At 48.4% G+C, this 27,059-nt stretch overlaps 1 protein-coding gene across 3 annotated transcripts in view; it reads left to right on the top strand.

The window, feature by feature from the left end:
• Positions 1 to 26,774, top strand: part of LOC128338670 (kelch-like protein 12) — a 30,486-nt gene extending 3,712 nt beyond the window's left edge. For 2 of the 3 annotated variants that reach the window (XM_053281411.1, XM_053281412.1), the window contains 4 exons: positions 18,388 to 18,506; positions 20,394 to 20,472; positions 22,360 to 22,587; positions 25,085 to 26,774. In XM_053281411.1, coding sequence (XP_053137386.1) covers positions 18,431 to 18,506; positions 20,394 to 20,472; positions 22,360 to 22,587; positions 25,085 to 26,573 — 1,872 coding nt within the window. In that variant the 5' untranslated portion in view covers positions 18,388 to 18,430 and the 3' untranslated portion in view covers positions 26,574 to 26,774. Of the gene's footprint in view, positions 1 to 16,603; positions 16,635 to 18,387; positions 18,507 to 20,393; positions 20,473 to 22,359; positions 22,588 to 25,084 lie in introns of those variants that run through there. The other variant, XM_053281413.1, reaches the window with a different exon arrangement.
• Positions 26,775 to 27,059: the final 285 nt, after the last annotated feature.

Genomic DNA, 27,059 nt, shown 5'->3' with positions numbered 1-27,059 from the left:
ATAATCTCTGCATGGTGAGGGATCTTTGTGCAGGACCATCTCTGTATGGCGTGGGATCTTTGCGCGGGATCATCATCTTTGCAAGCTGCGGGAACTTTCCGTGGGACCATCATCTTTTCAGGGAGCTGGATCTTTGCGCGGGATTATCATCTTTGCATGGTGCAGGAGGGGAAAGCTTGTCTTGTGGTCGCAAGCATGACTTGTCCCCTTAGCTAAGCAGGGTCTAACCTGGTTGCATATGAATGGGAGACTAGAAGTGTGAGCACTGTAAGATATTCCCCTCAGGGGACAGAGCCGCTCTGCAAAGAGCATCTAGGCTCCAAGTTCCCTCCCTGGCAGCATCTCCAAGAGAGGGCTGAGAGAGATTTCTGCCTGCAACCTTGGAGAAGCCGCTGCCAGACTGTGAAGACAATACTGAGCTAGATAGACCAATAGTCCTACTCAGTATATGGCAGCTTCCTATGTTCCTATGATCTTTGCACAGGATCATCATCTTTGCACAGTGTGGGATCTTTGTGCGGGATCATCATCTTTGTGGGATCTTTGCGCAGGATCATTATCTTTGCATAGTGCAGATAATCACCAGTACATGGTGCACTTTTCATGCATGAGATTCTAGTACAAGCCGTAGATCAGCTCCACTAAGAAGCCAACAACCTATAGCTGTGCAAGTGTGCTTTTTACACTCAGTAATCATGCAGGAAACAAAAAAAAAAATGGGGCCTGACCACATCCCTCACCATCTGTTTCCATCTCTCTTCCATTAACCACTATATTTCTCACAAATACATTTTACGTAGCTAATGGGGGCGGAAATGCACACCCAACATCCACCCGTTGCTCCATTTGTTGTAATGCACTTTGCGTGAAGCCATTGAGACTTTTGCCGATTTGCCAATTCATGCCTCAACGGTGGCAGGACACTCTTGTGAATCCTTACTTGGTGGATGTGTGGGACAGAGATTTATTGATTTGTACAGTGATATTTTGCTCTTGCTCCAAGGAGCACAGAATGGTGCACATGGTTATGCTTATCCTCACAGCAACCCTCGGACCTAGGAACATAGGAAGCTGCCATATACTGAGTCAGACCATTGCTCCATCGAGCTCAGTATTGTCTACCCAGACTGGCAGCAGCTTCTCCAAGACTACAGTACAGGCAGGAGTCTCTCTCTCAGCCCTGTCTTAGAGATGTCAGGGAGGGAACTTGGAATCATCTGCATGCAAACATGCAGATTATCTCTTCCCCATCCCCTAAGGGGAATATCTTCCAGTGCTCATATGAAGTCTCCCATCCAAATGCAAACCACGGTGGACCCTGCTTAGCAAAGGGGACAATTCACGCTTGTGACCACGAGACCAGCTCTCCTCCTCTCACCTCCCAGGCAGGTGAGGCTGAGAAAAGGAATTGGCCCAAAGTCACCCAGTGAGTTTCAGGGCTGAATGGGGATTTGAACTCAGGTCTGCCCAGTCCTAGTCTAACCACCACAGCCTTCTGGTTTCACAGCTAAGATCCTCTACCACAGAGGTTCTGCCAGAGGTTCGAATTTAAGATCATTCTTGTGTCCATTCTGAATTCAAATTCTTCCTAGTAGAATAGCTGGGAAGCCAGAGGAAACGTCAAACCATTCCACTTCCACCCACCAGCCAAATCGGCCTTCTCATCAGCCAAATCAGACTGGCATCCAGACCAAATGTCTTGAGACAGGTGAAATGAACCTTGCAGCCATTACAGTAATTGCTGGCCCCCTCCTGTTCCTTGTGAATGCAGGCAAATCCACCGGTGTAGGCTCAAATCATGTTTTATCCTACAAAATGACTTCAGACAGATTATAAGTCTGTTAAATCTCAAGCTAGCCAAATGATGAAGGGCAGAGAGAAGGCCCGAGATGAGAGCTTCCTTCGAAGATCAGAAAGGCTGTCGCACAGAAGGAGGGGTGGACCTGCTCTCGGAGGCCTCTGAGGGCAGAATTCGAATCCATGGGCTGAAATGGCAAGGCAGTGGATCTAGGCTAGGCAGTAGAGAGACGTTCCTAGCTGTAAGAGCTGTTAGACAGTGGAACAGCCTGCCTCATGTAGTGAAGGACTTTCCTTCGCTGGAGGTTTCCAGACAGAGACTGGATAGCCAGTCTCTGCGCTGAACAAGGGGTTGGACTAGATGATCTTTAGGGTCCCTTCCCACTCAAAATTTTTAGGATTCTATGTACTAAAGATAACAAGGGGAGATAGGATAGCTGTTTTCAAAAATCTGAAGGGCTGTCGTATAGAAGGAGAAGCAGAGTTTTCCCCTGGTGCTCCTGAGGGCTGGATTACAAAGGTTGAAATGGCAAGGAAGCGGATTTAAGCTAGATGTTGGGAGTAATTCTGAATTGTAATAGCTGTTGGACTCTGGAACAGCCTGCCTCATGCAGTGAAGGGTTCACCTTTGCTGGAGGTTTCCAAACAGAGGCAGGATGGCCCTCTGTCAGGGAATTTGTAGGATATTGTAGGAAGCAAGTTTTAGGAAGTTGTAGTTGCAGCCAGTTGTAGGTTGAGCAAGTTGAACACGCTGTAGGAAGTTGAGCTGGGGGCGTTGGACTGGATGATCTCCAGGATACCTTCCAGCTAATAAATTCTACGGTTTTGTGAAATGCATGGGCACTAGACAGAAAATGCATCGCTCATTCACCCTGGCATATAGTTAGGGATCCCGGGAAAGGATTTGACAAATGATAACACTGCATTTCAGATGACATTTTGGAGCAAAGTGTCTCCAAAAGGCAAAAATTAGAACGAAATAGACAAGGATTCAGTCTCATGGGTATCAAAAAGTAAAGAGACAGACAGGTGAATAGAGATACATGAAGCATATGGAAGAGATCGATGCATTTAAGGCGATAGCCAGAAAGATGGACGTCGCAATTACTTTCCCATGGCTCGAAAGAAACTATTGGTGCAACGACGATGAGAATGGGAAATGCACAGAGACTTCCTTCCTCTAATTCTGCAAGCCAGCGTGCAAAATTCAGTTTCGTCTCCCCTGGGCCACATCACCAAGAGAACAATATTTGGCCACCTAGAATGCGGAGTTGGATAAGGAGCCAGTCATCACGAAGAAGATCAAAAATAGATGCAATCTTTGTTGGCAGACCCCTAAAGGCCGGTTATGAAGTAGCAAGGGAGAAACAGTGTTCCCTGAGTCACCGGGGACTCGAGAACAAGGAATGATTTCCTTCCAATAGGTAGCAGGAAACGTCACTTAATTAACAGCCGGAAACCCTGATATTTGTTTTGGATGATTATGAGTTTGGGTTGATCTGATATTTGGAACACGCTGCAGCTGGGAAGCTAAAGATGGAGCAGAATCAAAATAACATAGGAAGCTGCCATCTACTGAGTCTGGCCATTGGATCATCTAGCTCAGCATCGCCTACACTGACTGGCAGCAGCTCTCCAAGGCTTCAGGCACTCCCATTGAATGGCTCTCATTGAGTCCTAGAGTTGCAAGGGGGCTTGCAGGCAGTGTTCCCTGTAAGAGGGATTCCCAGGTTTTGTTGACTAAAACTCCCATCATCCCTGGCTGCAGTGATCTTTGGCTGGGGAATGTGGGAGTTGTAGTCATCAACATCTGGGAATTCCTCTTACAGGGTTGCAGGCCATCCAGCTTACTCCAGGGATAGCCACATAGGAAGATGGGAAGCTGCCACATACTGAGTCAGACCATTGGTCTATCTAACTCAGTATTGTCTTCACAGAATGGCAGCGGCTTCTCCAAGGTTGCAGGCAGGAGTCTTTCTTAGCCCTATCTTAGAGAGGCTGCCGGGCAGGAAACCTGTAATCTAGATGCTTTTCCCAGAGCAGCTCCATCCCCTAAGGGGAATATTTTAGAGTGCTCATACTTCTAGTCTCCCATTCATTTTTTAAAAAAAACATGTTTCATATCCTGCTCTTCCTCCAAGGAGCCCAGAGCGGTGTGCTACATACTTAGGTTTCTCCTCACAACAACCCCGTGAAGTAGGTTAGGTGAGAGAGAAGTGACTGGCCCAGAGTCACCCAGCAAGTCTCATGGCTCAATGGGGATTTAAACTCGGGTCTCCCCGGTCCTCGTCCAGCACTCTAACCACTACACCACGCTGACTTTGGCTATGCAACCAGGGCAGACTTTGCCAAGCTAAGGGGACAAGTCATGCCTGCTACCACAAAACCAGCTCTCCTCTCACCACCTGAGGTTCCCCAGCGGTTCTTGTACTACACCTCCCACCATCCCCTGCCACAATCCATTGTGCAGTTTCCACAGCACCACCTGTTGGCCAGAAGAGTCCCTCCCTCTTCCCAGGTGCAACAAAAGCTGTGGGTGGGTTCATCTCGGGAAGAAAGAGCTGGCCAGCAGGTGGCGCTGTGAAAATGGCACAAGGTCCCTGCTTGGTGTGTGGCCAGAGGGTAAGATCACGCTGGGAAAGAGTGCAGAAGGTTATGCAAGTGTGTGCATTGTGAGTATGACGGCATTTAGAGTTAGTGAGGAAACCTTTGGGAGCCCACATTTTATTGTCGTCTGGAAGAGCCCTGTGATCTTATTGGGATAATGTGCTTGGCAAAATTTCTAATGTTAAAATGCATGGGCCTCACTCACTCACTCACTCACTGACATGAAACTCCCAGACCAAACTGCAAAAGACTGAAAGATATTGAATCAACTTTGTCCTTTCTTGCTACATCATTAGGGTAGAAAAAGCAGAAATCAGGGTGATGAAAATTTGGCAATAATAGTTCCATTGTACAGTCAGTGTGGCATTAGTGTTGTTGCTTTAGATGATGTTTTGCTGAAATAGAGCTTCTGTTGCAGGGAAATCACATTTTTTCAGCATCCAAATCACAATCCCTTGTCACTAGGAAAATATGATTCCCTCCCACCTCACTCAGTCATGCAATTTTATGCATGTATTTATTTTTGCTGTGCAGAATGTGACTGCATCAGTGTCACAGGTGCCAGTTGGCTTCTGCCAATGATAAGCAATGCTCCCACCAAGACCATTTTAGAAACATTACAAGTTTTGGATGATCTGAGGGCCCTGGAAGATTCATATGGGCAAATGTAATCTCCGAAGTATGTAAGGACATACATACAGTAAGGTGTGCCATCGAGTTGGTGTCAACTCCTGGCGCCCACAGAGCCCTGTGGTTGTCTGGTAGAATACAGGAGGGGTTTCCCATTGCCTCCTCCCGCACAGTATGAGATGATGACTTTCAGCACCTTCCTATATCTCCGCTGCCTGATATAGGTGTTTCCTACAGTCTGGGAAACATACCAGCGGGGATTCGAATCAGCAACCTCTGGCTTGCTAGTCAAGTCATTTCCCACTGCGCACATACATAAAAAATCAAAGATTCTGGCCCAGCAAGCCACACTCTCTGTTGTTGTGTCATGGCTCTTAGGAATAAAGTCACCTGATCTTTTCCTTTTCCCATTTCGATTCAGCTAGGCCTCGAAATGACGACCTTCAGCCTTTGTTCCTGCAGCTCAGTCACCCCATTCACATGGCCACTTATACCTGTGTCCAGCCTCTGACCCAGGTGTGAGTGGTTGTGTGAATGGGCATGGAGGTCATGTCCAATTCACGCAACCATGTATATCTGGATACAGCCTCTAACCCCTGCTAACTTGGCAAAGAGGCACCTTTTAACATGGTGATTCTCTTTTTATTTAGCAGGGGGAGAGTAACTGGCCCTCTCCACCCCCAGCACAGCATCCCTCCAGTGACTGTTGCTGGTGTCTATCTTACTGTATGTTTGTTTTTCAATTGTGAGCCCTTTGGGGACAGGGAGCCATCTTATTTATTTATTCTTTCTCTGTGTAAACTGCCCTGAGCCATTTTTGGAAGGGCGGTATAGAAATGCAATAAATAATAATGATAATAATAAGGTCTAAATATGTACTAGCAGCCATATACACAAACTAGGATGTTTTACAGTAGCTGCTCCCTCTTGAGTATTTCTCTTTAAATATCATCATTACAGTACCCTTGTGAGGAACATAAACCCACGTGCAGTATCATTTCTGGATTGACACCTTGAACACAGAAGTTCCCTGATATAGCTTACAACAGATCTGAATACTTGAGGGGGGGGTAAAGTGTTATCCAACACTTGCTACCACAACATTTACATTGCTTGCCGGTTTAAACTTTTTTTGGGGGGGCGGATCTTGTTGTAGGCTCTGCTGTCCACACGTTCCTCTGCTTCTCTCTCTGTCCCAAAGTTGCATTGCCTTCTCTTAACAGCAGCGAGGAGGATTTGTTTGTTTGTTTCATTTATAAACTGCCTAACACCTAGATCTCAAGACGGTGTACACAACTTCAAGGACCCACCATTTGCTGTGCTGGGGATGGTGGTCTGAGCTCCTCCCATCAAAAGCAAACACAACGTGATTTATTTAGTAAATTCATAAAGGTAAAGTGTGCCGTCGATCCGGTGTCGACTCCTGGCGCCCACAGAGCCCTGTGGTTGTCTTTGGTAGATTACAGGAGGGGTTTCCCATTGCCATCTCCCACGCAGTATGAGATGATGCCTTTCAGCACCTTCCTGTATTGCTGCTGCCCGATAGAGGTGTTTTCCATAGTCTGGGAAACATCCCAGTGGGGATTTGAAGCGGCAACCTCTGGCTTGCTAGGCAAGTCATTTCCCCGCTGCGCCATTAGGTGGCTATAAAGTATATTTATACTTCGCCCCAAACTCGCATCTCTGGGCGGTTCACAACAAACATAATCAAAACAGAAAATTAGACCATTAAAATGGCTGAAGACCAAAATTCTAGTTAAAAAGTTGGAGGGGGGAATACATGTCTTAAGAGTCCTTTTAAGATCTGTCATCAGGACATAGGAAGCTGCCATATACCGAGTGAGACCCTTGGTCCACCGTCTGGGTTGACAATACTGATCTGTACCAGATGGACCAAATGCTCTGCCTTGGCAGCTCCCCAGGTTCCAGTTTTCTCTCTCTGGAGCGTTTCCACACAGGGCTGTTACCGCGAATCTTCTTCGGTAGAGAGTGTCTGCGTTCACACACCAGCCAAACCTACCCCTGAAGTATGTTTGAGATCCTTGGAAGCACTCCATGCACAAATCGGACTTTGTCGTCCGAATTCTAGTTTATCTCACTATATTTCCGGGTTTTAAAAATGCTGGTTTTAAGCGAGTTTTTCTGAAAAAGGCAGAGCAAATAGGAAAAGGCACTGAGGTTGAATCATGAACATGATAGGAGGGATACTCTCTTTAGGAATGCAGATATAGCTCTTTAGAGATGCAAATCGAGCAGGCTTGCCCAGCTGCAGGAAGCAAGCTCTTTAAGTTCTTGTTCCAAAAGCAAAACCTCTGAGTTTGCTCAAGTGGACTTGTGAACCATATTAGTCTGCTTGCTCAAGGTTTTCGCTGGTTAAAACACCACACATGTGTTGGAAAAAAGGGAAGAAATCTGTTAGTGTATAAAAATGCTCCCAGTCTAGGACACGAGGTTTTGAAGGCAACTTGTGTCCCTCCCCATGGAGCTCACACACACACACACACACATACACACACACACACACACACACACACACACACACACACACACAATCTCTCCCTCCTCCCCATTGGCTAGAAGGAAAACATGGAGGCATGCAATGTGAGCCTGCACCAAAAGCAGACCTGAGAGCAGAGGGGAACACAGGAACATAGGAAGCTGCCATATACTGAGTCAGACCGTTGGTCTATCTAGTTCAGTATTGTCTACACAGACTGGCAGCAGCAACTTCTCCAAGGTTGCAGGCAGGAATCGCTCTCAGCCCTCTCTCGGAGATGCTGCCAGGGAGGGAACTTGGAGCCTAGATGCTCTTCCCAGAGCGGCTCCATCCCGCTTTGGGGAATATCTTCCAGTGCTCACACGTCAAGTCTCCCATTCAAATGCAACTGAGGCAGACCCTGCTTAGCTAATGGGATAAGTCATGCTTCTTCCACAAGACCAGTTCTCCAGGGGCAAAGACCCTGGAGAGCAGGGGCGGAGGGAGGCCAGCAGCAGCCGAGGTTCAGCCCACCCCTATGCCCCCTAGCCCCGCCCCCTGCATCTGACATCAGACACAGGGTGTGTGGCTGGGATGCGAGGCACAACCTTTGAAGGGTGGCGGCCCGGGTTCTTGGAACCTGTTGGCTCAAAGGTGGCTCCGCCCCTGGGAGGGGCTGCTTCGCTCATGCCGCGAGTGTAATTCAAAGTGGCTTCACTCAACATTTACCCTGAGAGCTTTACCTGCTGTACGTAAAAGCTCCTAGATGTTCCGGTTAGTCTGTTCCAAACACTGGATCCGGGTTGAGGTAGATATGCCTGAACTTGGCTGGAAATCACAGAATAAGAGGAGCTTTTCACACAGAGCTTCTGCTCTCGGAGTATGCCATGAGCGAAGCCACTTTGAGTAAGAATCCCGGCATTACAGAAGGTAGCTTCGTATTTGCATTTAAAAAGCTAGCATCTCAAAAGCTCGATTGGCAGCCATTATCCCGAAAAAGCCACTGAAATGCAGGCTTGTTGGTTTTTACCCCGGTCATAAAGGGGATTAACCTTAAACTCGGAAGGGAAAATCCAAATTGTGTGCAAAGCGGTCCCACAGATTTCGAAGGGACCTTGACGGGAATCTGGCCAAAGTGTGAAAGCACACACTCCCTTCTGGGGGAGATTCGAAGTAAAAAGCACAGTGAGAAAAATCTCCACTGGAAGCTGAACTAGTCGGGTTTATTCTCTCATCGTGCAGCGGTGTTGAGGAGAGCAGTTCCTCTTCTGACTCTGTTTGCTTCTGACTTTCGGGTTTTGGAAATCCAAAATCTCTGCTTTGGGGGAACTTTGGGGACACTGTTGATGATGGCCAGTCCCTCTACTTCCAGGCTATAATTTTTCATCAAGACGTGTGAGTTTCCCTGACTAATCCAATCAGTGAAAGGAAACCACATTAGCTGGAGGATACTGCAATCACTAACGGCATGGAGAGGCTTCCTTCGGCTAGGGAGAATCCCTGAATGAGTGTTCAGTTTAGAAAGAATGTTGATAGCTGGTCTTGTGGTAGTGAGCATGAGTCGTCCCTCAATGACTGGGGAAAAGGCTAACTGTGGTGCCTGCATTTGGACGCAATGCCAGCACTGCTAAACTGGAGGTACAGGCGGTGAAATGTAATGCAGACCGAAGGTATAATTCTCAGTTTGGGGAAGGATCAATAGGAAGGGGATTGAAAATAAAATGGCGAATATTATAATGCCCTTATACAAAACTATGGTGTGACCACACATGGAGTACTGCATACAATTCTGGTCACCACATCTAAAAAAGGACATTGTAGAACTGGGAAAGGTGCAGAAGAGGGCAACCAAGATGATCAGGGGCCTAGACCACCTTTCTTATGAGGCAAGGCTACAACACCTGGGGCTTTTTAGTTTAGAAAAAAGACGACTGCGGGGAGACATGATCGAGGTCTAGAAAATCATGCGTGGTGTGGAGAAAGTGGAGAGAGAGAAATTCTTCTCTCTCTCCCATAACGCTAGAATCAGGGGTCATCCCATGAAATTGATTGCTGGGAAATCTAGGACCAACAAACGGAAGTACTTTTTCACACAAGGCATAATCAACTTGTGAAATTCTCTGCCAGAAATTCTCTGGATGGCTTTAAGAAGGGTTTGGATAACTTCATGGAAGTGAGGTCTATCAACGGCTACTAGTCGGAGGGCTGTGGGCCACCTCCAACCTCAGAGGCAGGATGCCTCTGAGTACCAGTTGCAGGGGAGTAATAGCCGGAGAGAGGGCATGCCCTCAACTCCTGCCTGTGGCTTCCAGTGGCATCTGGTGGGCCACTGTGCAAAACAGGATGCTGGACTGGATGGGCCTCCTTGGGCCTGATCCAGCAGGGCTGTTCTTATGAAACTGCGGGTCCATTTTTTGCTTAAACTGCACTTGCCTGTATTCAGACATGCAGTTTGCAAAACCAGAGGTGAAGGGATCTCCACTTTCGTGTTATGTGAGAATGTGGCCGGTCTGTCTCATCTGAGATGCTGAGATTCGGGGTCCCAATTTCCATTCCAGTGGAATGAGAGCAGATCTCATTGGAATAAGTCTGATTTATTCTGAGAGGGTTTCAAAGTCTCCCGCTGTTCAAATCTGTGTGCCACACACGTGGAAATGGAGGAAAGATCCGAATAAATCATTTGGGAGGGTATGTATTGGATTGGGAAAGTATCTTGGGAACTTTCCTTTCAGTTCACCAATCTGCATGCCAGGGCAAACAAAAAAGGAAGCTCATTGTTAATTCCATGACGGATATGAGTTGACACGTTTTGAAATGTAAGTTTCACTGTGGGTTCTCGGTTTCATGACTTGCAGGAGAAGCGTGAGTCACGGGAGCCAAATGTTTTGACGTCATTTATGCCACATGGGCGAACACACCACTTTGTGCTTGACTGATAGCCACCTGTGCCATCAGGCAAGGGACACTTTTGCAGTGTTCTGGCTTTACATGGGAACATAGGAAGCTGCCATATACTGAGTCAGACCGTTGGTCTATCTAGCTCAGTATCATCTTCACAGACTGGCAGCGGCTTCTCTAAGGCTGCAGGCAGGAGTCTCTCCCAGCCCTACCTTGGAGATGCCACCAGGGAGGGAACTTGAAACCTTCTGCTCTTCCCAGAGCAACTCCATCCCCTAAGGGGAATATCTTACAGTGCTCACACATGCCGTCTCCCATTCAAATGCAATCCAGGGCAGACCCTGCTTAGTCATGCTGGCTACCACAATACCAGTTCTCCTCTCCAAAACATGGGAACATCGGAAGCTGCCATATACTGAGTCAGACCCTTGGTCCATCTAGCTTAGTATTGTCTACCCAGACTGGCAGCGGCTTCTCCGAGGTTGCAGGCAGGAATCTCTCTCATCCCTATCTGGAGAAGCCAACTTGGAACCTTCTGCATGCAAGCATGCAGGTGCTCTTCCCAGAGCAGCCCCATCCCCTCAGGGGAATATCTTACAGAGCTCACACATGTCGTCTCAAACGCAAACCAGTACAGACCCTGCTTAGCAAAGAGAACAATCCATGCTTGCTGCTACAAGACCAGCTCTCCACTTGAGGAGAACTGTTCCAAGAGCCTGGGAAGGAAAATGGACATTTCTGTTCTAGATACAGTGAGGGAAATAAGTATTTGATCCCCTGCTGATTTTGTCTGTTTGCCCTCTGACACAGAAATGACCAGGCTATAATTGGAATGGTAGGTTTATTGTAGCTGTGAGAGACAGAATAACAACAAACAGACCCTCAAAAGCCCAGTACCCAAAAGTCAGCGATGGATTTGCATTGCAGTGAGGGAAATAAGTATTCGATCCCTTCACAAAATATGTCTCAGTACTTGGTGGCAAAACCCTTGTTGGCAATCACAGAGGTCAGACGTTTCTTGTAGTTGGCCACCAGGTTTGCACACAACCCAGGAGGGATGTTGTCCCACTCCTCTTTGCAGATCCTCTCCAAGTCAGAAAGGTTTCGAGGCTGATGTTTGGCAACCCGAACCTTCAGCTCCCTCCACAGATTTTCTATGGGATTAAGGTCTGGAGACTGGCTGGGCCACTCCAGGACCTTCATATGCTTCTTCTTGAGTCACTCCTTTGTTGCCTTGGCTGTGTGTTTTGGGTCATTGTCATGCTGGAATACCCATCCACGACCCATTCTCAATGCCCTGGCTGAGGGAAGGAGGTGCTCACCCAAGATCTGACGGTACATGGTCCCGTCCATCGTCCCTTCGATGCGGTGAAGGTGTCCTGTCCCCTTAGCAGAAAAACACCCCCAAAGCATAATGTGTCCACCTCCATGTTTGGTGGTGGGGATGGTGTTCTTGGGCTCATAGGCAGCATTCCTCCTCCTCCACACACGGCGAGTTGAGGTGATGCCAAAGAGCTCGATTTTGGTCTCATCTGACCACAACACTTTCGCCCAGTTCTCCTCTGGATCATTCAGATGTGCATTGGCAAACTGCAGACGGGCCTGTACATGTGCTGCCTTGAGCAGGGGGACCTTGCGGGCACTGCAAGATTTCAGTCCTTCACGGCGTAGTGTGTTACCAATTGTTTTCTTGGTGACTATGGTTCCAGCTGCCCTGAGATCATTGACAAGTTCCCCCCGTGTAGTTCTGGGCTGCTTTGTCACCGTTCTCATGATCATTGCAACTCCACGAGGTGAGATCTTGCATGGAGCCCCAGACCGAGGGAGATTGACAGTTATTTTGTGTTTCTTCCATTTGCGAGTTATCGTGCCAACTGTAGTCACCTTCTCACCAAGCTGCTTGGCGATAGTCTTTTAGCCCAGTCCAGCCTTGTGCAGGTCTACAACCTTGTCCCTGACATCCTTCGACAGCTCTTTGGTCTTGGGCATGGTGGTGAGTTTGGAAGCTGAGTGATTGCTTGCTTCTATGGACAGGTGTCTTTTATACAGGTACTGTAACAAGCTGGGATTAGGAGCACTCCCTTACAGAGGGTGTTCCTCATCTCAGCTCCTGCATATAGTTACCTGCATATAGTGAAAAGACACCTGGGAGCCTGAAATCTTGCTGGTTGATAGGGGATCGAATACTTATTTCCCTCACTACAATGCAAATCCATCACTGACTTTTGGGCACTGGGCTTTTGAGGGTTTGTTTGTTGTTATTCTGTCTCTCACAGCTACAATAAACCTACCATTCTAATTATAGCCTGGTCATTTCTGTGTCAGAGGGCAAACGGACAAAATCAGCAGGGGATCAAATACTTATTTCCCTCACTGTAGCAGCATAGCCACCATTGGATGTGTGTGTGTGGGTGTCAAAATCCCCCAGGAGCATAGGAAGCTGCTGGTGGCCCTGTTAGTGGTCCCTATTTTCTTTCAAATAGATGCATACTAACACGTTTGCAGCCTAACCATGCCCCCCGTGTCTGATGTTGGCTGAGGGGGCCTGGCCTGTCTAAAAATCAGGACCACTCAGCGCCATTTGTGAGATTCTTCAGCCAGCCTGATTGGGAGCACCTCTGTCTCACAAGGCAATCCAGGGTTACTGCCTGTCGCAGGCATCTATTGGTTAATGTCTGTGGCATCAAGAGTGGCGAGTGACAAATTTCTCCTTGTGCCAATTTTTTTTTTCAGTTAAGAAAAGCACCTTATGCTTACTCTTCGCACCAGATCAGTATATGTGCCTACCTCACGAAACCCCCTAAACAGCTTGGGATCAGGTTATCTGAGAGATCATCTTGCCCCATATGTCCTGACTCGGACCTTAAGATCTTCTACAGATCTCTCTTCCTGCTCTCACCAAATGAGATGAGGTGGGTGACTACTAGAGAAAAGGCCTCTTTGGTGGTGGCATCCCATCTATGGAAAAGGTTCCCATGAGGCTCCTCTGGGGTTGTCACTTTGTTCTTTTAGATGCCAGGTGAAGACCTCTTTGTTCACTCAGGGTTTTTTAGAATTGCCTTTAAAAAAAGTTTTAAAGATGTTTTGTATTGTATTTTGCATTTTCTATTTTGTGTTGTAATTTGTTTGCCTTGTTTTACGGGTTTTTATTGGGTGTTTTTTTTACTGTTCTGTTGTGAGCCACCCACTTATCGGGCGGTTTAAAGGGACTGTGCTTGAGATTCAGATGCTGAATCACATTTAGGCACATTCCTAGTACATAAGCACCAAGTCACAAACAACAAATACCTAACGGAGGCCAAGGTTGATTCTCAGCTGTGTTTACTTGGAAATTTTTCAAAAATTCCTTTGGCCAGTTGGATCTGCCCTTGTGGTTCAGACGAAGTTGAATCTGTCCACTACATGCTGTTCTATTGCTCCTTTTAGAATGGTGGTCGGCGTAATCTTATTCTTCCCCTGTTGTCACGTTTTCCCAGTGAAATGGCTGAATTTCATGCCACACTTCTTCTCGCAGATAAGACGACTCCCATCACTCATAATGCTGCCAGATTTTGTATAGCTGCATTTAAGATCCACCAACAGTTCGCTTCTGGCTCCTAGATGTAGAGAAATGGTGATTGTGCTGCATACTATATGATTGGATTCTTATGTGAATGTAGTACAGTATTCCCTCATCAACCGTGGTTTTACCAACCGTGGTTTTACCAACTGTGGTTTTACCAACCGTGGTTTTGAGTATATGCAAATGAGAAATCGTGACAGGTTTTGCCATCCGTGATCCGAGTATCCATGGTTGGCGAGGTTTTTTAGTGATGGGCGGGGTGGGGGGAAGGTTTAGTGATGGGGTGTGTGTGCCAGAGGTTCAAACTGCTCTTGCCCTTGCTGACCTTGCTGTCAATTTTCTGAATTGTTCCCCCCCCCCCCAGACAATGATCTGCTCATTCTTCTTGGTGACTCTTGGCAATATTATGGGATTTGGGACATAAGAACAGCCCTGCTGGATCAGGCCCAAGGCCCATCTAGTCCAGCATCCTATTTCACACAGTGGCCCACCAGATGCTGCTGGAAGCCACAGGCAAGAGGTGAGGGCATGCCCTTCCTTCTGCTCTTACTCCCCTGCAACTGGTACTCAGAGTCACCCTGCCTCTGAGGCTGGAGGTGGCCTGTAGCCCTCCAACTAGTAGCCGTTGATAGACCTCTCCTCCATGAAGTTATCCAAACCCCTCTTACAGCCATCCAAACTAGTAGCCAACACCACATCTTGTGGCAGAGAATTCCACATTGATTTTTTTAGCAGTTCTGCATTCCCTCCTATTTTTCCTTTATTTTTAGCTCTTTTTGTGGCCACGGTTCCCCAAACCCCCTATATCCCTTAGACTGTAATGCGTCGCCAACTGCGAATTTGCCAACGGCGAGGTTTTGCTGGAACGGAACCCTAGCAGTTGGCAAGGGATTACTATATTATAGATTGTGAGCCCCTTTGGGGACAGAGAGCCATTATATTTATTTTTATCTATGTAAACCTCTGGGAACTTTTGTTGAAAAGCGGTATATAAATATTTGTCGTATTTGTTTCATATTATCAGTTTGCTTGTACATCTGATCAACGATCGTAATAAAGTTTTTCACTCATTCGGCTGTGTTTACTTTACAAGCAGCTGTGCAGCTGACCTCATCCACAAGCATTCCCCTGCTCCAGAATTTTCTCACAGAAAGAAAGAAAAAACAAGGAGAGCTGGTCTTGTGGTGGTAAGCATGACTTGTCCCCTTAGCTAAGCAGAGTCCACCCTGGTTGCATTTGAATGGGAGACTAGATGCATGAGCACTGTAAGATATTCCCCTTAGTAGGGGATGGAGCCACTCTGGGAAGAGCATCTAGGTCCCATGTTCCCTCCCTGGCAGCATCTCCAAGATAGGGCTGAGACAGACTCCTGTCTGCAACCTGGGAGAAGCCGCTGCCAGTCTGTGTTGACAATACTGAGCTGGATAGACCAATCGTCTGACTCAGCACCTTCCTATGTTCCTAAGTCTTATCTTTTTGTTTCCTTTTGTTTCCCAGCAGAAGATGTCCCAAATATGCCCTTTCCCACTGCTTCTACTTACTATGTATATACTACTCTTCAACCAAAGTACACAAAGCAGTTTCCAAAGAAAAATAAATAATACATAAATCCCAGCGAGTCACTACTGACACTTTGGCATCACTACCAGGTGACGCCAAAGGAGTCGGCTTAGATTGCTCCTCTCTCTTCCACCCTCCACTGCCTACAGGCCGCCTGTCTGTCAGGTAGAGCTGCACAGTTACCATCATTCCTAGCCACAATGGCCTTTTGCATTGCTCTCGAGCAGGGTGGGAGAGAGAGAAGCAACCCCAGCGTCAGCAATCTGGCCACCCGGTAGGGAAGTCTAGGATGATAGTTCACAAAAGACACAAAAGACCAAACTGGGTTGCAGAAGCGAAACACGGCTCAGAAATATTTCTTTCCTTCTTTCCATTCTGGAGGAGACGCAAACTAAAAGCTGGGTGCGAAAAACTTCTAGGGACTGGTACCAGAAAACAAGCATGATCCCTGACAGAAAGGGGCAGTTAGAGAGTAAGTCCAGCATCCGGCCGGAAGGGTCCCCTAGAGGTCTTCTAGTCTGCCCCCCCCAGTGCATGAAACCACTCCAGTATCCCTGACAGCTAGAAAAGTCTGAATGGCTAGCCTGAATCCGCTGGCTTGAAATTCACGGCATCACAGAGTAGAAGGGATCCTGGACGTCTTCCAGTCTTCTCGGCTCAGTGCAGGAAAGTCCTATAGCATACAGGTGGACAGCCAGCCTCGGTTTGAAAATGCCCAGCCTCTTAATAAATAAAATGCTACTACAAATACAGCTTGTTATCCATCCCATAATAAATTGTTCTCTGGGCAGCTCACAACCCAGCCTCTTCCCAAAGTACCCATTGCTTGAAACAGACTGATTCCTTCTTATTTGCTGAGGCTCTTTTTAACCGTCCCTCTGTCCTCAAACCAAGCCCCCAGTTTCCCCATCCTGGCCACCCCATCAATCCCCCAGGCACACAATCAGAGAAACAAATCAACACATAATATGCAAAATGGTCTGTGACAACCATCCCAGCCCAACCAATGGGAAGGAGGGACAAGCCCCAACCAAGAGGCTCAGGCCTGCCTCTAGGCAGAGGGGCAGAAAGAAGAGGTTGGGACCCCCAAGAGTCTGGACACAGGTGGGGAGGAGGAAAAGGATGCTTTGCAGGCACACTGGCAAAGCCTCTGCACAGCCAGGAGTGCTCACTCACAGTTTACTGGTTGTGTGTGTGGGGGGGGGGTGCAGGGTCCCAGCACGGTTTCGATGTTGAGGCCAGGGTTGGTCAAAGGCTTGTGCAGGGACAACTGATGAAGGTGGCAGCAGCAGAGTCTGGAGCCAGGTAGCAGCAAAGTCTGGAGCCAGGTAGCAGCAGAGTCTGGAGCCAGGTAGCAAGTGGAGTCAGGAGCCAGGTTGCAGGTGACGACAGGGAGCACAAGCTCAGGCATGAAGGTCTCTGCTCCTGGCTGGGTCCAGAAGCAAGGGAGCTAGACAGGCCAGCGATGGCGATGTTGTTGCAGCAGAGAGCAGGCTAAACGGAGAGGCTTACAAAGCTGAGAGGCTCGCAGAGCAGAGGCCAGGGATGTGCACAGACCGTTTGTGCACTCCCCGGGGTGGCAGGGGTGGGTGGGTGCCTTTAAAAGAGCAGATATGGAGTTCCTTGTCTTCTCACCCTTGCCCAACCATTCCCCCCTCCCCTGCCAGTGCTTCGTTTTTCAATAGATGCGCAGGGCTGCAGAACTGCTTCCTGCACCCCCAATCGGCTTCAGTGCACACATGGCCAGGATGTACCACAACCCTGTGCAACTCTTGAAAAACCGAACACTGGCAGGGGGAAACCAGTGGGGTGGGGGTGAGTAGGTAAGGAGCTTCTTAAAGGTAAAGTTGTGCCCTCGAGTCGGTGTTGACTCTGGGCACCCACAGAGCCCCGTGGTTGTCTTAGGTAGAATACAGGAAGGGTAGACCATTGCCTCCTCCCGCGCAGTATGAGATGATGCCTTTCAGCATCTTCCCAGATCGCTGCTGCCCGATATAGGGGCAAACACCACCGCCGCCGCCGCTACCAGTTGAGTGGTGTTCAAGCCAGTTTGGGGCTTCCTTTTGCAACTGGCTCATGCACATCCCTAGCAGAGGCAAACGAGTCATTTGTTGCAGCTGCAGCTGCCCGATTGCTGGCTTTGTAGAAGCACTCTTCCTCCCAAAGGAGACCCTTTCCCTTGCTCACGCGTAGCCCTTGGCCTGAGTTCTTTCCCGGCAGCTGTGCCAGCTATGTGTTCTCAGAGGGGTTTTCAGGCCTTCCTCTGGTGAAACATAGGAAGCTGCCATATACTGAGTCAGACCCTTGGTCCATCTAGCTCTGTATTGTCTGCACAGACTGGCAGCAGCTTCTCCAAGTCTCTCTCAGCCCTATCTTGGAGAAGCCAGGGAGGGAACTTGGAACCTTCTGCTGCTCTTCTCAGAGCGGCTCCATCCCCTGAGGGGAATATCTTATAGTACTCACACATCAAGTCTTCCATTCATATTCAACCAGAGCGGACCCTGCTTAGCTAAGGGGACAAGCCATGCTTGCTACCTCAAGACCAGCTCTCCTCTCCTTCTCTCCTCCCAACTTCTGCTCCTCTAGATTTATTTATTTATTTATTTAGCACATTTTTATACCGCCCTAACCCAAGGTCTCAGGGTGGTTCACAACAAACAAATAGATGTTGCTGAACTACAACTCCCATCATTCCCAGCCACAATTTATGGCAGCTAGGGGGGTGATGGGGTTGCCTCCTCACAAACCCTGCAAGGTTTTGAAAGGGGGCTGGCCCCCCAAGGGTCAGGAGGTGGAACCCCATGGGCCTGAAATCAGATTTCTTGCTGTGGCTACCTGCATGCTCTTCTTCCAACAGGAATGATATAAAAGACAGCTTCGTTTTGAGTGGGAGTGCAGTGATGAACTCGCAGTTCGACATGGACCGGAATGCCATGCAAGATGAACCCAAGCCTCTAGATCACTATATACGGGAGGGTACGTATCCTGATGCCACAAAGGCATTTTAGTAAGCAGATAATTAATAATAATTTATTCCCCATTAATAATAAATGATTCATGATTCATGATTCCTAATTATTAATTACCAATTAATTTTAGTAAGCAGATAATTCCCAATGAGTCTTGAAGAACCAATCCTGCTTGGTTTTTAGCTTTTTATTTATAACTTTGAATGCAAAGCGTTAACAACGTGTAACTTTTAAATGCGGTCTTAGCTTTGAATTCTTATTAATTGAATTCTTTAATTGAAGGTCTTTGAATTCTTATTAATTCTTCTTTAAAAAAATTGTTCTATGTTATATCTATTTTATCAGGGTTGTAAGCAGCCCCGAGCTGTAGTGCATGGAAGGGCAGGCCATAAATTTATTTTTTAAAAAGCAATTTAAACAAAAACCAGGACGTTCACTTTGTTGAGTCGGCTGCATTAGCTCACATCTTCCCATGGATGCATCAAATGAGCAGAGCCACTTTTGGGGTTCCTTTGGGTTCCCCGGATGCTGCAAAAAAGAGGCATTTGGGGGAAATGTTTGGCATTCTGGGGAAATGTATGGGCATTGGGCATGGGCGTAACTACTATTAGGCAAGGGGAGGCGGTTGCCTGGGGGGGCCCCCAGAGACACCTCTCATGCCTCCCCATTGCCCCCTGCCCAGCCCCAGGTCCCCTCAGCCACTTGCCCTGTTTGCCTCCCTCCTGCTTGTCCTCCTGGCCGGCAATCTAAGCAGCTGCAAAGAGCTCCTTTTCTCCCCACCTCTCAGCTGATCTGCGGGTGGGTGGGGCTTCCAGGGGGGCCTCCGTGTAGGCCCCAGTGAAGCCTGAACTGGAGGAGGCTTGCAGGGAGTCCCCAAGCGAGCAAGCAAGGCAGGCAGGCAGAGTGGCCCCCACAGCTCTCTGCAGCAGACCCTCCGCCCAGCCCAGCATTTGCCAGGTAGACTGTGAACTCCTTTTTGGGGTCACCCTTCTCCCCCAGATAGATAGGGATATGCTTGCCATAGGGCTGGGGGGTGGGGGAGACTGAGAAGTCTCTGAATATTTAGTTTAAAACACCTTGGAAATTTTTCTGGCTTAAAAAACTATCTAAAAAGCCCTATAAGTACTAGTCGCCATTGACAGACTTGTCCTCGATGAATTTGCCTAAGCCCCTTTTAAAGCCATCCAAGCTAGTGGCCATCACCCCACCCCGTGGCAGAGAATTCCATATAAGATCATAGCAAGGGCGGGTAGGTGGTTGGACAGGGGTTCCCAAGTGGTAGTACCTCCAATGTTGCTCAATACTATGCCCATCGTCCCCAGCTACAATTTGTTGCATCTGGGGATGATGGGAGTTGTGGTTCCGCAACATCTGAAGGACCACCTGTCGCAGCTCTCGAGACTAGAAGATCTCCGAGGTTTCTTCCAACTCTGACATTCTGCTATATAAATGTGTGTACATCCACCCAGGAACTCTGTACATATATATATATATTTTTTTACTGAACAAATTTCTAGACCGCCCAAAACTTTTGTCTCTGGGCGGATCGCAATAAAAACACAAATCAAACAAAATGTAAACATTGAAAACAATTTAAAACTTAAAAGAAGTTAAAAGTATTAAAACTGTAAGTCAAATTAGCCTGTGTGAACCGATGTGTCTTAATTGACTTTTTAAAAAGTTATCAGAGATGGGGAGGCTCTTATTTCAACAGGGAGTACATTCCAAAGCCTCGGGGGCAGCAAGGCCCGTCCCCGAGTAGCCACCAGACGAGCCGGTGGCAACAGTAGACGAACCTCTCCAGATTCCCTATCCCTGGTTTAAGTGATAAGACCTTTCTTGCTGAATGCCTCCACTCAGATCAGCCTGGATCTGGCTTCCCTTACTCTTCCAGGGCTGAAGCAGCTGCAGCAAGACCAACTTCTCTGTGATACAACCATCGTGGCCGGAGGTGAACGCTTTCCTTGTCACAGGTACCGGGCCTTTCTGCTGACCATGCTGCTAGAGGTTTTTAGAGTTCACATCTGTCTAATCCTTATTTGTTTTTCGTGTGTGTGTGTGTGTGTGTGTGTGTGTAAATTCCCCCCGCTCCAACATCAGAGGCCAACATTTCACCTTGCAAAGGTGTCTTTCTCTCATTGAGCCTTGTTGCCCCCCTTCCCAAGATCCTTGCAAGAAGCTTCCCTTACTGCTCCGTTGGAATCTCTTTCCAGATCCTTAACTAATATTGCTCAGTCTTCCATAGGGTCCTCTTTTCACTTTAAGAGGGCGGAGCTATAATTGGGCAGATGGGCTCAAAGGACACGAGCCCCCCCAACTCCTGGGAGCTACCTGTCTCCCTCCTGTCCCTCCCACTGAGTTCGGGCCGGTCTCATTCCCAACCTGCTTCATTGTCGGCTAGGTGTGTTCTTTGCTCTTTCCCTTGGGACAATGAAGCCGGCTTGAAATGCAGTCCGGAGGGCCCAGTGGGTCCTTCCAGGTGCTGGCCATACCCCATGTGCATGACATCACATAAGAGGGTATGGCTGGTGTGTGCAACGGCCACCATGGAGAGGGGAGAACATAAGCCCATTCTGCCCTAGTTATGTTCCTGCACTCGAACCGGATTTTAGAATCACACTCTTTAACTGGCTTAGCACATCTTGATGCAGTGTTATTTTAAGACAGTAGCAGACACCCAACACAGCTGATCGTGTATATGCCACAAAGATGTATCTGCGTTGCAGAGGGGTTCCGCACCCCATACATAGCGGCAGGGGGCGGGGAGAGAGAATTACTTTGCTTTGCTCTGAAAGTGTAATGCAGAACCAAGTTTTATTCATGGTTCAATGGTATGTCTGAATTAGCCGTATAAGTAACACAGCCACAGGACGGGTTCGGAAATCACGGGGCAGCAGGGTTCCTTTTGTTTAACTGTGTTTAGTTTGTCCATCTGAATTCACACTAGTGAACAAATTGTGGCTTATTTTAGGCCGTCAAACCACAATCGGAGCCAAAGGTTTGAAGTTTGTGGGCTTGTCCCAACCATAGTCTCATGTTATGTCTGAACTTGCAGCTGTGGTTCAGATCTCAGTTTATGTCCCAACCCAGACCCTAAGATCTTATTCGGAGGTCCTCCTGCGAGTACCCCTGCCAAATGAGGTGAGGCAGGTGGCTACTAGGAAGAGGGCCTTTTCAGTGATGGCACCCTGTTTATGGAAAAATCGCTCCAGTGAGGTTTGCCTGGCTTCATCACTTTGTTCTTTTAGACAACAGGTCATGACCTTTTTGTTCACTCAGACCTTTTAAATTTTGATTTCCAAAGTTTCAAAAAACTGATTCTAAAGAGTTTTTAAAATTGCATTGTATTATATAATTAGTATTTTCTCTCCCCGCCCTTTTTGGTCTGTTATGATTTAATGTGTTGTGTGTTTTTGTTTCATGTCTTAATGTTGTGTTGCGAGCCATCCAGAGAACAATTTGTTATGGGCCGGCTAACAAATAAAGCTCATTATTTTATTTTATTTTATTTTATTTTATTTTATTTATTATTTCAGTTGTTCTAAAACTCTGTGATCTCAGGAGAAAGTCGATGTTCCATTATCTCTGAGGGTTTTCTTTTTTTTAATATAAGTTAGAGGTTTTTAAAAGCCTCCTTGGGGCTCTGCCTATGTTCAAAGACCAGGCTTCTCAACCGCTGGTACTCCAGATGTTGATGAACTACAACTCCCATCATCCCCAGTTACAATAAATTGTAGCTGAGGGTGATGGGAGTTGTAGTCCAGCAACATCTGGAGTACCAGCAGTTGAGAAACCCGTTTCTAAGGGATCATCTAGGGCCAGGTCTCAGGAACCTTGGTTGACTTCCCTCCCTCTGCTAGGATGCTCCTTGCCGCCATCAATCCATACTTCCGAGCCATGTTCTCCAACTCCTTCCGAGAGTCCCAGGATGGAGAGGTTTTGCTCCAGGACATGGACCCCTCCATTGTCCAAACGGTGCTGAACTATTACTACACGGAGGAGATTGTGCTCGTGCCGGAGATGGCTCAAGATCTCTTTGTAGCAGCCAGCAGACTCCAGATCCTCCCGCTGCTAGAAAGCTGCTCCAGGTAACAAGCAAAGATGGCACGTCGGAACCATAGCTCTGCGGGGGTCACTGGAGTTCCCAAATGGCATCTCCCCTCATGTTGCCCAGAACGCACACTGCTTGGGGTCGTCTTATCTCCCCTCTGTCAAAACATGATGAGGCTATTCTCATGTCTGGTTAAAACTGGGCTAGGGAAGCCCAGCCCGATTTTAGCCACGCGTGAGAACCAGTGGGACGGCCAGTGACAAACCCTCCTGAGTAGCCCACCTCTTAACCAGGGTTTTGGGCCGAAAAGTGGGTTAAGTGATTGTGTGTCGGTGCAGCACGACTTCGTTGTGCACTTGTGCGCTGCTTTCAGGGACTTCTGGGGCCTGGGAGGTCCCCAAACTCCACCACTCGCACCGGCTCCGAGACAGAGGTGGTAACCATTTTGGCAGCGGATCTGGCTGCTCAGGGACAACTGAGTGATCGTCTGTGGGGAGAGCGGCTCAAACCCACTCTCCACGCAAACCCCCTTTAGGCTCTTCACACTGCTGGTGTGAAAAGCTTTTATATGTAGCTATGGACAAGAATATTCTCCAACCACTGCTCCCCTCCCCTCCCAATATTCTTCACTTGGGAGGGCAGGCGAATTCTTTAGAGCAGTGGTTCCCAACCTGGCTTCCTCCAGATGTTGCTGAACTACAACTCCCATCACCCCCAGTTACAATCTATTGTGGCTGGGGATGCTGGGAGTGGTAGTTCATCAACATCTGGAGGAACCCAGGTTGGTAACCTCTGCTTTAGAGAATTATTCTTCATTTTGCACATTCTCACCTCAAAAATGTCTCCACACAGGAATAATTCACATATCCATTGATGGCTCTTTGTGGGCATGGCTAATGACAATCCGTCCCTCTGTGAAGCAGGCTCTGCCCTGCTTTCCATTTGAATGGGAGACTACATGTGTGAGCACTGTAAGATATTCCCTTTAGGGTCTGACTCAGTAAAAGGCAGCTTCCTATGTTCCTAGAACGTTCTCTTAAATACCTTGAACCTATGCTGTTTAGTAGAGATATGCAATTTGATTCACACACGAATCGGTTCACGCTGAATTGGGGGGAAATTTGTGGATTTGACCGCGAATTGAATTGGCCCTTAAATGAAGGGGCTGATCTGAGGTCAAATTGAATCAGCCTGTGCAAATCAGTTTGTGTGATTGAAGCAGCCATTTTGATGGGCTTTCCCCCCTTGCTGATTGGTTTTCTGGCACTGGCTTCTGATTGGCTTGAGATCTCCTTGCTTCTTGGTTGGCTTGTTATCGAGAGGATACATCAGGACAGGAAGAAGGAAGGATTTTGTGGTTTTCTTTTTTCAGCACTGAGTAGAATGCTGTGCTACCTACCTATTTCTGCTAAAACTATCTGGTTTTGCTGGATCTCAGATTGACAAAGGCAGAACGTGGGTGCCTGGCTACCTTCTTTGAGTTGTAGTTTGGTCTGTTTGTGAGAAGGTGTTGTGGCGAGAAATGGGTGGAAGGTAGCACCCATCATGTCCTACCACACAACTCACTTTGGTGTCCCTAGGGTAACAATGGGGTGATTCGAGTTTCCCATTGGTGAATCTTGATTTTTTGGTGAATTTTCGATTCGGTTTGTCGAACTGGCTGGCAATGGCTAGCTGGTTCAATGAATCAATTCAAGTTTTTGCAATTCGATTCGAGGTCAAATTGAATTGTAAAAATCAATTCATGCATACCTCTACTGTTTAGGGCTTTATAAGTTATAACAAGCACCTTGTATTTTGCCTGGAAACATATTGGTAGGCTGTGTAGTTCTTTTAATATAGGAATAATGTGGTCTCTTTAGGGATGTGCACAAATACGTTTGAAACTCTCTTTCCTGAGCACCAAACCTATTCGAACGCTGGCGTTTGAGCCAGTTTGATGGGGGGGGGGTTGCCTTTAACAAACAGGTAAGGAGTTCCTTACCTGCTCGCTCCCTCCCTACCACTTCCCCCCTGCCGGTGCTTGTTTTAGAAACAGCCGGGCAGGGCTGCAGTGTTCCTTCCTGCAGCCCCAGATGGCATCAGCATGAGAATAAATGGGGCACGTGTGCTAGTCATTTGGATTCTGAGATTGTTTCTAAAACAAGCGAGGTGAAAGCGACGGGGAGGGGGCAAGGTGGTAAGGAGCTCCTTACCTGTTAAAGGCACCCCTCCCCACCCCACCCCACAAGGGATTGGATTAACCGCTCATGTCCATCCCTAGCCTCTTTGAGATGACCCGGAGACCAACCTGGCTGCCGCATTCTGTACCGACAGCAGTTTCTAGATGACATACAAAGGCAGCCCCACATGGAGCGCATTGTAGTAGTCAAGTTTGAAGGTTCCCAGACGCGGTTATGTTGAACGCGAATGACGTGTGAATAACTGTACATCCATGCCGATCTGCACGTGTGTCCGCTATTGACGGATTGTCCATGTGTCGGGCTGAATAGGGTTGAAGTCGGTATCGATTCTGTCCCTGTTTCTTCCCCCAGGTTCCTCTTGGAACACTTGTGCCCAGAGAACTGCCTCAGACTCTACGAACTAGGCTACGCACACAGTGACCTCTCTCTGTTTCAGGAAGCAAAGACCTTGGTCAACCTGCATTTCAAGCGCCTCAGCCAGGAGGATAAAACCTTCCTCAACTTGACACCCAGCACGCTGGTGAGCATCATCTCCTTGGACAGCCTGGCCGTCTCTTCAGAGCTGGTCGTTTACCGGGCCGTTTGGAACTGGGTGATGGCCCAAAGCACCAGCCGCTTCCCGCTCCTAGGGCAGCTGCTGGCCTACATCCGCCTCCCGCTTCTGACCCAGGAGGAGCTGCGGGATGTCCAGGCTGAGCTGATGTGCTACCGGGACCTACGGCCGCGGTGGAAACGCCTTAACCGGCAAGAGCGGATACAGCAGTGCCAAGGCCTGAGGCAGGGCATGTATAGCACCTGCATTGTCTGTGTGGACCTCTTCACCATGGAGGGCCCGGAGCTTAAAACCAAAGATTTCCAAGTCGGCTGTTACGACCCGCAAACCGAAACGTGGGGAAAGCTGCCCCTCCTGAAGTGCCTGTACTGTGCACGTTGCGTGGCCGTGGGGGACAAACTGTACGTCACGGGCGGGGTCCACACCGATGACTCTTATTCGGATTCGCTGCATGAATTCAGCACTCTGAGGGGACGCTGGACCCAGCTCCCTTCCATGTCGGTGGCCCGGGCCTCCCACGGCTTCCTCGCCTGCAACCAGAAGCTCTTTGCCATGGGAGGCTGGAGCAAATATGAGGACTACCTCAACACAGCCGAGAGCTTCGACTTGATGGTCAAGTCCTGGAGCCGTCTGCCCAAGATGCCCTTCGCCCTCAGCCATTTTGCATCCGCCGTCCTCAAAAACAAGATCTATCTGATAGGAGGCGTCACAGATTCCGTTGGCTCCTGGTACGCTTCCCGGAAGGTCCTGATCTACGATGTGCTCACGAACCTGTGGAACCAAATGTTCCTCGACAATGAATGCTACTGGTCCGGTGCCGTGGCCATGAATAACGGGATCTACGTGATTGGAGGCTACTTCCGGAGCAGGGTGAGGCATCACAACGAGAGGTGGCCGGACGCGGGGAGCCTGCGCTGCACCCGGAAGTGCTTCTTCCTGAAGGAGAACGGGAGAATCGACAGGAACGTCGTGATCCCCAAGCTGCCGATTGAGCTGGCCGGAGCGGGCGTGGTGCGCTGGAAACACCGGATCTATGTGCTGGGGGGCGAAAATACCTATTTGTATAATAACCTGGAAGGAGAAAATGACGAGGAATATTACAACACGGTTTACTACTGGGAGCCGGGAGCTCCCAAGTGGACTCGGTGCCCGGAGAGGTTACCTTTTACCAGCTGGGGTCTCAGTGGCTTTGGGTGCACCACCATGAAGATACCCAAAAAGCCCATCTTAGAGCTCTTCCGTAAAACCTCCGTTGCCCTGACTGCTATCGAGGTGGTGAGCCCCTAGTGGTCCAGGGTGGCTCCGTGGCTCTCGAGGGCCCAACTTGTGAAATGGGATCCAGAAGGACCATCTGTCTATGAAACGAGTGGCAGTTGCTTTACAGAGGTTTAGGAAAAAGGAATAGTGATTGCCTAGTTGTGTGTGTGCGCTTGCCATTTATTTCAAGAAACGTGAGGGGACCGCTGGAATGGGAGGAAGCACGAATTGGGGCATACCTCTGGCTGAGCCCTGACCAGTGCATGCTTTACCACCATTGGAAGGTTCCGTGTGTGTGTGTGTGTGTGTGTGTGTGTGTGTGTGTGTGTGTGTGCGTGTATCGGTGCTGCTGTCATGGACGATGCCCCAGACTGGCCCGGAAACGGGTGAGATCTTGCTTGAGAACGGCATGGTCTTACGAGAGCTTGTGGGGTGGCTCTCATGAGATCTCAACCCGAAATCAAATTTGAATCGATTCGATTTGGAACCACTGCAAAGAGTGGAGATTCATTTGAA

The sequence above is a fragment of the Hemicordylus capensis genome, chromosome 16 (genome assembly GCF_027244095.1).
Source record: "Hemicordylus capensis ecotype Gifberg chromosome 16, rHemCap1.1.pri, whole genome shotgun sequence".
Taxonomy (NCBI): domain Eukaryota; kingdom Metazoa; phylum Chordata; class Lepidosauria; order Squamata; family Cordylidae; genus Hemicordylus; species Hemicordylus capensis.
Note: the sequence above shows the minus strand (reverse complement) of the source record. Positions and strands in the feature narration are given on the sequence as shown.